Here is a 13283-nt window from a genome sequence, read left to right on the forward strand (position 1 = left end):
AAATGCACTATATAAAAGGTATATTATTGGTATATAACACCCCTGCTTCAATCAGTTTTTTTGGGGAACTACTGATATATCACACCAGTTGAAATTATTTGTTCTAATAGCGTTAGTCACTCTGTGTAGCTAAGGTAACGCAGCAAAATCGCAAACAAATGCTGCACTACCTAAATGCACTATACAGGTCCTTCTCAAAAAAATAGCATATTGTGATAAAGTTCATTATTTTCTGTAATGTACTGATAAACATTAGACTTTCATATATTTTAGATTCATTACACACCAACTGAAGTAGTTCAAGCCTTTTATTGTTTTAATATTGATGATTTTGACATACAGCTCATGAAAACTCAAATTTACTATCTCAAAAAATTAGCATATTTCATCCGACCAATAAAAGAAAAGTGTTTTCAATACAAAAAAAGTCAACCTTCAAATAATTATGTTCAGTTATGCACTCAATACTTGGTCAGGAATCCTTTTGCAGAAATGACTGCTTCAATGCGGCGTGGCATGGAGGCAATCAGCCTGTGGCACTGCTGAGGTGTTATGGAGGCCCAGGATGCTTCGATAGCGGCCTTAAGCTCATCCAGAGTGTTGGGTCTTGCGTCTCTCAACTTTCTCTTCCCAATATCCCACAGATTATCTATGGGGTTCAGGTCAGGAGAGTTGGCAGGCCAATTGAGCACAGTAATACCATGGTCAGTAAACCATTTACCAGTGGTTTTGGCACTGTGATGACATCTTCATCTCCATAAAGCTTTTCAGCAGATGGAAGCATGAAGTGCTCCAAAATCTCCTGATAGCTAGCTGCATTGACCCTGCCCTTGATAAAACACAGTGGACCAACACCAGCAGCTGACATGGCACCCCAGACCACCACTGACTGTGGGTACTTGACACTGGACTTCAGGCATTTTGGCATTTCCCTCTCCCCAGTCTTCCTCCAGACTCTGGCACCTTGATTTCCGAATGACATGCAAAATTTGCTTTCATCCGAAAAAAGTACTTTGGACCACTGAGCAACAGTCCAGTGCTGCTTCTCTGTAGCCCAGGTCAGGCGCTTCTGCCACTGTTTCTGGGGAATGCGGCACCTGTAGCCCATGTCCTGCACACGCCTGTACATGGTGGCTCTGTATGCTTCTACTCCAGACTCAGGTCTGGAATCGGTCCTTCTCCACAATCTTCCTCAGGGTCCGGTCACCTCTTCTTGTTGTGCAGCGTTTTCCTTCCCACAGACTTCCCACTGAGGTGCCTTGATACAGCACTCTGGGAACAGCCTATTCGTTCAGAAATTTCTTTCTGTGTCTTACCCTCTTGCTTGAGGGTGTCAATGATGGCCTTCTGGACAGCAGTCAGGTCGGCAGTCTTACCCATGATTGCGGTTTTGAGTAATGAACCAGGCTGGGAGTTTTTAAAAGCCTCAGGAATCTTTTGCAGGTGTTTAGAGTTAATTAGTTGATTCAGATGATTAGGTTAATAGCTCGTTTAGAGAACCTTTTCATGATATGCTAATTTTTTTAGATAGGAATTTGGGGTTTTCATGATCTGTATGCCAAAATCATCAATATTAAAACAATAAAAGGCTTGAACTACTTCAGTTGGTGTGTAATGAATCTAAAATATATGAAAGTCTAATGTTTATCAGTACATTACAGAAAATAATGAACTTTATCACAATATGCTAATTTTTTGAGAAGGACCTGTATAAAAGGTATATTATTGGTATATAACACCCCTGCTTCAATCAGTTTTTTTGGGGAACTACTGATATATCACACCACTAAAAACTATTTGTTCCAATAGTGTTTGGCACTCTGTGTAGCTGCAGTATCGCAGCAGAACCGCACACAACTGCTGCACAATACAAATGCACTACAATATACTTTCTTTGTTAGAAATTATATTTTAAGTATTTTACACCCCTCAGTAAGTCACACCTATCGATAGCACACCTATTAGCTAGTGTTTGGTGTCCCTAACAGTTTGTCCCTGCTCCACACAGCAACCTCTCCCTACACTGGCAAAAGACTGAATGTAAAATGGTGGCCAGATTGGGTTTATTTATAAGGTAGGGGGTATGTCCATATGCTGAAACATCTCAATTGGCGGTCCTGATGGATGTGTCATAGGTCATCGCCATATGTTCGCCCATTCGGCAAAGTTTGCCGTGAAACGACCGCCGGGCGAGCCACAAGGCCATCTCTACTGTCTGCTATTTAGGAGCCTACCTGTCAGGAAACAACTTGTGTTGCATAGGTGCACAGGGAGTCAGCACAGAGTGGTGGGGTAAAATGGCATATTTGACAGAATTGAAATTTTTTATCAAGTCGCTGGAGGATGCTAAAATGGCAGTATGCAGGATATGTGGGGAGAAGGTGAAGCACGGTAAGGGTGTTTATGCTAACAGTACGGCCCTGTGCACATGGAGCATCACCATAAAGTGACCTGGAAAATCTGTGCCACTAATTTAATGGTACAGCCTGATGCAGAAACCACTGGAGCTCCCAGTGACCTACACGCCTTCTCCAGCATTCAGGACTCCTAAACCTCAGCAGAACCTTCATCTATTCCTCCTCCTCTTCCTTGCCACGTGTTTCAGCAGCAATCTATCTAGGTGATGGCAAAGAGACAGCAGTATGCGTACACTCATCCAGCGACGCAGAAGCTGAATGTTCACCTGGCCAAGTTGCTGGTACTACAGTCCCTCCCTTTTCATGTTGTAGACTCTAAACAGTTCAGAGAATTTATGGTTTGTGCCCGCCCAAGGTGGAGAATGCCAAACTGTCAATACTTCTCTAAAAAGAGCTGTACCAGCTCTGCACACGTACAGTTTGTTGAGCAGAAAGTGGGCTAGTCCTTGACCCTGTTGGCGTCTGGTACAGTTTATGCAAGTGTTGAAGTATGGAGCTGTAGCTATGGTCAAGGACAATATATCTCATTTACAGCCCACTGAGTAAATGTGGTTTCTGGCCCAGGCACACTAGCAACTTGGCCAGGTGATGTCATTGCCGCTTCCGCATTGTAGTGCTGTGATTTATGCGCCAATGTCTTCCATTGCCTCCTCATCACCTCCTCCACCTTGTCCTCAGCCTCCACTGTAGACACAGTTAAAATTGTTTATAATTATGGCCTGGATCAACCAGGATTTCCAAGCAGCAGTTCCTGATTCAACAGACTAGGTCATTCTGGCATTAATGATCTGACTCTAGTGTGCTGCCACACTGCAACATTGTGACCTGTTACTTCTGGTCATGTGCTGATGCCACTATTCTGCTGCCTTTACTGCCATCTGTTCCTACTGTGATCTACCACCATCTTGTGCTGTTACTGCCACTGCTGTTGACCCCCCTCCCCACTCTGTTCCCGGAATACTATTGTAATTTTTTATGCTGTTGCCCCCTCCCAACTCTGTTTCGGGACCACTATTGTGACTTGTCATGCTGTTGCCACCCTAACACTCAGTTCCAGGGCCACTATTTTGACTTTTCTTGCTGCTATTACCCTCACCAAGATGCTCCAGGGCCACTATTGTGACTATTCTTGTGACTATTCAGAAGGTTGTGAGTTTGAATCCCATCAGAATCTTTTTAGAAATAGAGGCTAAATTAAATTAATATATTTTATATTTTTTTAGTAATTGTAAAAAATGTGTAATTATATTAAAAAAAAAAAAAAATATATATATATATATATATATATATATATATACTTCTGATATATATGAATGCATAATATGTGGGAAACTACTAAACTACTACTGATGTTTTATCCATAATATATTTGCATATATTATATATTCTAAATATATAATAATATATGTAAATATATATTTTGGCTAAAAACTTGTATATATGTTTAAATTAAATTTAGCCTCTATTTCTGAAAAGTTTCTGACGGGATTCAACCTCACAACCTTATACATTACAGCCCAGAATGTTAACCACTACACTAGAGCTGCATGGCCAGTTACCTTAAAAAAAATATATATATACAAATATGAGACTTCTGCTGTATAGGAATAGAACTACTAGTAAGCATTCCTATACAGCAGAAGTCTCATAATTATCTGTTTATTTTTTAAGAAACTGGCCATGCAGCTCTATAGAGTAGTGGTTAAGATTCTTGGCTGTAATGTAGAAGGTTGTAAGTTTGAATTCTGCCAGAAACTTTTCAGAAATAGAGGCTAAATTAGATTTAATTACAATGGGTGTTCCCAAGCACTGACTCCATATATTGACATAGCTATATATGGAGTCAGAGCAGGGACTCCTAACCCGAACTAGAGTCCCGACACCCTCCCCTCTTCAGAGCAGGGGGTGTCTGGTTTAATGCTCGGGTTCTTCCATTGTGCTCGGGTGCTCTTCTCTACCGACAGCTATCAATACATTGTAGGGATATAAATGTATAAATTACAGGTTTTACTAAATCTTTTCCCATAAAACTAAATATAAATTTGCTCAGCTTCTCCTGCTCTATGACATGCTGCCTGCAGATTGCAGTGCATTGTGTGATAACAGGTTCTCTAAAAAATGGTCATCAAATTGAGTTAAAAAACGTCTATTTCCTGGCTCTAGAGAGCCTTTATAGTGGTGTAAAACACTGTGCCTTGCAGTAACACGCGTAGGGAGTCTGCTGTGGTAGTAAAATAAAACTCAATATGACTTGCAGATGACAGGCGTCGCTCTTAGAATCACTGCACACTTCACTTCTTTGGGCAGTCACTGGGCCAAAACTGACCAGATAATTCAAGTATAAACTCAATAGAATAGAGGTGGGGGGGTTAGACATCTATTGTCTGCCACATACAATGCTGTCTTGACACCTTTTTCTGGGAAGTCTTTATCACCTACTGACTCCAATTAGGATAATGGAATCAACACCTTTGACCCAATGCTGGGTATAATTACCAGATGTGGATTCAGTTGCATGTTTATTCCCAGAATTTTTGTACAATCACTCAGAATTGAGAAAGCTCGTTGGAAGAACGAGTGAAACGTTTTCAAGAAATCTACAGTACGTCCAGTTGCCTTGAATTATTCTTTACAGATATATACCATGACCTGGATAAATGAGAACCTTCACAGACAAGTACAAACTCAGTCTTACAGGTCGAAATTAGCGTCAAGAAGAAGCACACTCCTTTGACACAGTCATCAGCTGATTCCACATAGATGTCTACAGAACCTGTTCTATTAAACGCTTATACATGTAGAGCCCCCCATCAGAGTGGAGAGGGTCTCAGCAGTAAGTTTGTGTTGACGTCACTGATTATTTTGCCCTTCCTATGATACGTCAGAACATTAACCCACAAAAACAGATCTTGTCTGTGGAGCATCCGCCTTTTCTTGGTCAGCATCTGGTCAATAATCCATCAGTATTGCTAATGCCCAAAAAAAAAAAACAGGAGTGGATCCAAAACAGAGATGACACGTGAATGGAATATTTGCATATCTTCTGTGTTTTTTTACCCACTCCTGCTTTTGGCTACCAAATCACAGGCCAATTCTGATGAGACCATGCAGGCCTTACACAGACAGGATCCGTTGTGCATCTCATTTTTCCTTACTTCTGACAGATCAGAAGAAGGGTCAAATAAATGATGATGTCAGCCAGGCCGAAAGGCAAAATAGTGGCCTAGTCATGAAGTGAGGAGTGTAGGAATAGCATGAGAAGTCCACAGAGTGGCCCTATGACTTAGTGGGGAGGTGGAACTATCATCAGGAGGCCACAGAGTGGCAAGGTAACATAGTGTGGAGGCGGCAGGAGCATGAGGAGACCACAGAGTGGCAAGGTGACATAGTGTGGAGGTGGTAGCATCATCAGGAGGCCACAGAGTGGCAAGGTGATACTAATTAACGCCACAAAAGGCTTCAGAACATATAACTGCACCGCTGAACGGCAAATATATTTTACTTTTGCCACTAATACATGCCAGAAAAGGCTTTAGAACATATAACTGCACCGCTGAATGGCAAATATATTTTACTGATACATGACAAAAAGTGTTATAATTTTAGCACTTCACCACATTAATAAGCCCTTTTTTCCCACTAATACAAGCCAAAAAATGATTTATGACATATAACTGCACCACACAAGGGCAAAAAGGAAATATAAATATTTCCTTGTAATAAACCCTGTTAATGGCTGTAACACCCTAATAACAAGAACGGTTTGCTGGAATTGCAGAGCTGTATAATGGCAATTTGGATCCCCAGTCAGTGCAGCAAGGTGTAATAGGATTGTTCCTATTACCCAGGTTGTAACCTCCCCTACTGAACCCTGTTCAACATAAATGCTGTGGAATGATTCCTCCCTATCCTTTCCCTACACCTTGAATAATCTTTCCCTGCACTTGTAAATTGTATTTTTTTAGCACAATTAATTTTTTCTAGCACTGTCCCTAGCGCCTGCTGATGTCTATCCCTACATTAAGTACACTGGTAAATGGCAGAATCTAAGATGGCTGATGCTACGAATTATAGTGCTGTGACATCACAGGGCTGGCTGCTAATTGGCTGCATGCATGGAATTATGGGTGATCCCACCTTCCCAGAGTTTCTTTCTCAATGTCCTTACACTTGCAGCAGCCATTTTAGTCAACTTTGATTCTCTCATCTTTAAGCAGGAGTATTGCAGAGGTGCACTGTAAAGTTCCTTACAACCAGGTACCAGGTTAGAGAGTCAGTTGATACACAATAACTGTTTGTGAAGATGTAAACATACAACTAGTGATGCTGGCAGATCAAACAACAGTGCACAAAACATCATTGAAGTATAGAGAAGACGGATATGGTTATCACACAAATAAATATTATATTTTATTTATAAATCAGATATATCTTGTTTTCATTTGGAACCATTTCAAATAAGTGGTCCAGTGTAGATATTACTAGTACAAACTTGTTATGGCAAGTGATGTTCTTTTGATTTCCTCTCAGAAATTCCACCTAATGTGTAGAGTAACAAGTGAGAAGATAGACCTAGTGCACTGATTCATATTGGCTCAAATTGGCCTACACAACAGAATAACCTGCTCCACTGTCCATGTGCAACAGGATCTGGGAAGTGGGACTGAGCTACTGAGCATGTGTGACCACCAATACTGGAGATATAAGGTGAATTTTCTGAGAAATAGTCAAATGTACAGTACAGACCAAAAGTTTGTACACACCTTCTCATTCAAAGAGTTTTCTTAATTTCATGACTATGAAAATTGTAGATTCACACTGAAGGCATCAAAACTATGAATTAACTAACACATGTGGAATTATATGCATAGCAAAAAAGTGTGAAACAACTGAAATATGTCATATTCTAGGTTCTTAAAAGTAGCCACCTTTTGCTTTGATTGCTGCTTTGCACACTCTTGGCATTCTCTTGATGAGCTTCAAGAGGTAGTCACCTAAAATGGTTTTCACTTCACAGGTGTGCCCTGTCTGGTTTAATAAGTGGGATTTCTTGCCTTATAAATGGGGTTGGGACCATCAGTTGCATTGTGGAGAAGTCAGGTGGATACACAGCTGATAGTCCCACTGAATAGACTGTTAGAATTTGTATTATGGCAAGAAAAAAGCAGCTAAGTAAAGAAAAACGAGTGGCCATCATTACTTTAAGAAATGAAGGTCAGTCAGTCCGAAAAATTGTCTTTGTGCGACGCAGAAAAGGTGAACGGATGGACTCTACATGCCTGGTTTCCACCGTGAAGCATGGAGGAGGAGGTGTGATGGTGTGCGGGGGCTTTGCCGGTGACCATGTTGGGGATTTATTCAAAATTGAAGGCATACTGAACCAGCATGGCTACCACAGCATCTTGCAGCGGCATGCTATTCCATCCGGTTTGCGTTTAGTTGGACCATCATTTATTTTTCAACAGGACAATGACCCCAAACACACCTCCAGGCTGTGTAAGGGCTATTTAACCATGAAGAAGAGTGATGGGGTGCTGCGCCAGATGACCTGGCCTCCACAGTCACCGGACCTGAACCCAATCGAGATGGTTTGGGGTGAGCTGTACCGCAGAGTCAAGGCGAAAGGGCCAACAAGTGCTAAGCATCTCTGGGAACTCCTTCAAGACTGTTGGAAGACCATTTCAGGTGACTACCTCTTGAAGCTCATCAAGAGAATGCCAAGAGTGTGCAAAGCAGTAATCAAAGCAAAAGGTGGCTACTTTGCAGAACCTAGAATATGACATATTTTCAGTTGTTTCACACTTTTTTGTTATGTATATAATTCCACATGTGTTAATTCATAGTTTTGATGCCTTCAGTGTGAATCTACAATTTTCATAGTCATGAAAATAAAGAAAACTCTTTGAATGAGAAGGTGTGTCCAAACTTTTGGTCTGTACTGTACATCTAGGGGCACTAAAACAAGAATGTAGCAGCAGTATTTAAGCATAAGAACATTTTTAAGTGGTCTAGATAGAAAAAATATTCTCTTTCACATTATATAATAGAGAAATGTAATATAAAATCATGAGGCTTTATAATTTAGTTTTATTTAATATAGCTTTATTATTCTAAGGTGCAAATAGTAACTACAACTAGTAACTTAGTAGGTATACTTTCAATCTACCTTGGTTTTTACATGTGCACTTAGTAACTTGATGGGAACCTGTCAACTACAGTATGTTACCTTCAGTGAAGGCAGCACAGTGTAGTGACAGACATCTTTGCTTCAGCAGTTTGTCACTTCTGTGATGTTGACATGCCAAGAGAGATGAGTCTGATGAGGCTTTCTGTCCTTGACCCCATCTTCAGACAATGATAGCTGTGCATTGCGGGTTTCAGCATGTTAGTATTCTAAAAGTACCAATTGAAATCCCCTTTTATAGCTGACAGATTCCCTTTAATACAAGTAATAATAAAGTTTGCTATACTATGAAGTATAAAAGTGTGTTCTCAATATTAATCACACTTTAATCATGTCTACTATCTTCAGAGCCGGCGCCACCCATAAGCAAAGTACGCCACCGCGTAGAGCGCACTCTTGCTGGGGGTGCCGGCGCCGCTCTGGCAAGGCTTAGCATTAGGACCTTTTTATCTGGCCCGCAGCGCCACCTCCTAGTTCATTTATTCACTTCACTTGCCTGGCTATGAGCTGTGCGCTGCAATTGGCCAGCACTGCAGCAAGGGACATGCCTCCTACAAAAAAATCAGTCCAGTACAACAGACGGAGCTGAGACACCGGAGCCTATACCGGGCGAACAGAGCGGGACCCAGGCATACTAGTAAGTTCAGGGGGACCCCTAGGCGCCGCTCTGCCCACAGGTATAGTTAGTTTTTAGTTTGTATACTAGTGAAAGGTGCTCTTTAAGTTTGTCCATAACAATGTGTAACTCAGACACCTCCTTTAATGAGTAGGTGACATATTGTAGCAGTTATTAGTAAATGCTCGTTTAACGGACATATTTTTAGAGCTTTCACACAATTTTGTGCCTTTGCTTCATGAAGGTAGAGTTTTATATATTTATATATATTTTTTTTACAAATGTTATTAGCCACTCCAAATTATTTTATATTCTGTGAACACTTTGGATATAGAATCAGAGAAGACAGAAGTGATAAAGTGCTAATTGTCTTCTGTCCTGCGTGGTAATGTTAAGTATCCAATGATACTGTGTGAATGCCATTGCCAAGACAGAATTTGCTGTGATCCAGTAGGCCAGTCATTGTTTTATCCAGGTTATACTGAGGGACTTTTAACATGTTTTAGAGTTGATGAAGATTTTGCAGAGGATTACCAATCACATGCTCCAGAAAAAACAAACGTGTGGAGTTTTGTACAAGCTCATCCACAAAAAGAATTGCAATGTTCACATATTTTATGGATTATGCATTGAAAAACCATGGATTAGCCATATATAGATTATTACCACCATTGATTCTGCATGAAAAAGCTGCACATTGACCATGTGCCGATTAAGGATTAATTCATTAATTCTTTTTTTCATTTTCTCTCCCTCCTTGATTCAGGTTTTGTGGTCTGGGCGTTGGGTGGGTGATTGGGAGTTAGTCTTTTTTTTTTCTACTTCCTTGTCTTAAATTTAGTACTTTGTTATCTGTTGATATATCCAATTCATGTTTATTTCAGAAATCTGAGTGTCCCAATCGATTAGTGCTCCAGATCCTTTTGAAAACACATATCTTCTTTGCTATAGGCAAATCCTCCATGTGTGGACATAACCTCACAGTCACTAGTTGCAAATGTCATATAGTTTAAGTGTTGTGATCGTTGGTTTGTTCCGTGTTGAGTGGTTATTTTAGAAAAATTGTGATATGTTATATGACTATACAAATACACATGATGAAATGAAATTGATTCTTATGCCTTTCCTTCTACAGCGTTCCTTTTGCAGTACAATGGCTGATGAGATCCGATTATCTCTAACCTGCCAGCAGCGTGTCAAACATAAATCCCAGCCACCTGTCATGGTCAAGAGTGACGCTGTAATTAACATGCACACTTTTAATGACAGAAGACTGCCTGGAAAGGATAACATGACCTGCAATACTGGATTAACCCCAGTATTTCCATAAAACAATGAAAAGTGTGCACAATGCCCTTCAACAATAATGACTTATATATACCAAGGGCATCCGGTATCCTTATACTCTACAGCCAGAAGTCTCTTGTTTACACACAAAACTTACAGAGGCATTTTATCGCCAAGTTAATTTCACCCTTGGTGGACGCTGAGAAGCCACAAAGACTTTGTGTCATAATTGAGCATGGCAATAAAAATGAAAATGACTGTCTTTGCTGGATGCTTTGACTCAGAAGAAAGAAGATCAGTTCTGTCTTGGTGTACACAGCACACTTGCTACATATGTATGGTCTGCCAAACTGCTCAGTAGGAACTCATACCTCAATGCTGTGCCTATGAGGAGTTTGCAAAAGGCGCAGACTTTAAGATATGTCTGAATCAGACAGCTAATGGGTCCTTTAACTCGGCTGAAACATGAAGATTACTACTTCAGAACTAATGCCGATCTAGAAGAACATGCCTAAGCTGAGGAAAGAGGACTATAGGACACCACCATATTACTTATGTGCTTTCCTTTGCACAGTCCAACAAAACTCTAAGCATGAACTTTCAACCTTCAAGGAAAAACATATCACACAGTAATGCCATTCTGTATACATTTATTTTTACCATAGGTCTTTATTGCAGTGATTCTTTATGAAGCTAACACAAGTCTCAAAATATCCCACAGGACCATATTGCCAACCCAGGAAATAAAGTAACCAAAGATACAGTGTTATCTGCTATCACTAGTCAAATCACAGTGTGATTCGCTAGAGCAAAATTTTCCAGTATATCAATAACAAATGGGAAAAGTTGTTTTTGGCCTAAACACAGAAAATACATGGATATGGATGGCAGCTATGGTACTCTGTGCAGGATTACACTTTGGGATTTGTGTATAGAGAAATTCAGTTATAGTGACCCAGCTGTCATAACTGTGTGCCCATATTGCCATCTTCATGCTTCTCAGTGGTAAAGACATACTGTTAAATACACAGTTTTGCAATACATATACATATCTTGGTGCAACTTTTCTGAGCTGTTAATATTGCACCAAAACCATGTCAAATGTGTAAAGTAATGTAATGAAGCAAAAATATATGTTTTTCTTCTCTTTTTCTTAACTCGATTGTATTCTGTCCTGCTCAATAATGATATACTTTCATGGCTAAATGTCAAAATTATTTCTTATAATCAGACACCATTTTTTGGCTGAAGTAATAGTCTTATACACAATATCAAGAAAGATCTGCACATTTCTACAATTACGTTTGAAAAAAAGTATCCTACCATTTTTAGTATGCAGACCTTGTGCATCAGCATCTGTAGGAACAGATTTAAACAAACCCTTAATATAGTATGATCCTGTAGACATCTCTCATGCTACTCCTTCCACTTTACTTGGAAGACAGCAAAATCATACTACACAAAGAGTAAATCAAATTACAAAAAAGGCTGCAGACACAAATTGTAAGGCATTTGACATAAATATTATTTGCTGTTTGCTATTTTAAGATTTGTTTTACCTTAACAATTCACCAATATAGAATGGAGGAAGTCCATACATGGCCTAACCACCAAGTATCGGAGCCCCTAATTTGACCTTCTAATGTTCAAATGAGACATGGTACTGTCTGTTTTGAGCAAGGCCTCTTTCACATATCCATGTCTATGATAATTAGGGATGAGCGAATCGACTTTGAATTAAAAATCCGAAGTCGATTTGCTCATCCCTAGTGATGAGGTCCATGATAAGATGGTCTGTGTTTCATTTGTGAAGATGCCTGTGAAGGGTTCATTTTTGGTCCATGTGTTCGTTTTTGCCCTCGAGTTGTAAACAGTGAAAGAGGAATAGCACTCCAAGAAGTCACATTAGCTCATCTGGGTGCTCACTGCCATGTGGTTTAGTCCAACAGTACTATGATCCAGAAAGAATAAAAAGTGGAAGCAGCAGTCCATGAAGATACAATTCTGATGATTTATTCTAGATATGATGTTCCCTCAACTATGCCTTTCTCAAGCAGAGAAGGAATGGCACAGTTGCAGAAATGTCACATCTATAATAAATCATCAGAATTGTATCTTCAAAGAGTGTCGCTTTTTATTCTCTCCATATTTCAATTGGACTGCTAGGTTGACAAAGGGATTTCCAGAACATCTCCTACCAATAGTCAGTGAAAAACACTGACAGAACAAGGATGCCATGTGTGTTCAGTCAATAATATTCATGGACCCATAGTTTTCAATGAGAGTGTTTGGCTTGCATTACAGTCCATGGTCAGTGAAAAAACAAGGGTGTGCAAATAAACACATTAGAACATATAAAAAAGAAAATTATGCTAGCAATTCAACTTAAAACTTTAAACTAACACAATGTAAGGACCTAGATTTGGCTTTGTAATATTTTCAGTTGTAATATTGCTTCCATTAATTTTCTATTTACTTAGTACAATTTGGGAATCAAGAGAAATCCTTGAAGGAACACTAAACTAAATATAAATAAATTACTAAAGTAAACAAAGGATAAAACAAAGGCTGCAAGGGGCAGCTGATTGTTGGTAAGGAAGTGTTCCTTCTCAACAGTTGTCTGCTCATTAAGTTTAGCCATCACCTCCACAGTATAAGAATGAGCAATGGCTGCTGTTATCGCTCATTGCTTGATATCTTATTGTGATTAAAGGTTTTTATTAGAGGGGGTCCAATGCTAACATCCCTCTCTATTGGTAGGCGTGCTGTCAGTGCTGCT

The 13283-nt window shown here is 39.8% G+C and overlaps 1 protein-coding gene across 1 annotated transcript in view; it reads left to right on the top strand.

The window, feature by feature from the left end:
• GRIK3 (glutamate ionotropic receptor kainate type subunit 3) overlaps nt 1–10547 on the top strand; it is a 789973-nt gene extending 779426 nt beyond the window's left edge. The window contains exon 16 of the mRNA XM_044284783.1: nt 10353–10547. Within this exon, the coding sequence (XP_044140718.1) occupies nt 10353–10547 (195 nt within the window). The remainder of the gene's footprint in view (nt 1–10352) is intronic.
• Nucleotides 10548–13283: the final 2736 nt, after the last annotated feature.

The sequence above is a fragment of the Bufo gargarizans genome, chromosome 3, assembly GCF_014858855.1.
Source record: "Bufo gargarizans isolate SCDJY-AF-19 chromosome 3, ASM1485885v1, whole genome shotgun sequence".
Taxonomy (NCBI): Eukaryota; Metazoa; Chordata; class Amphibia; order Anura; family Bufonidae; genus Bufo; species Bufo gargarizans.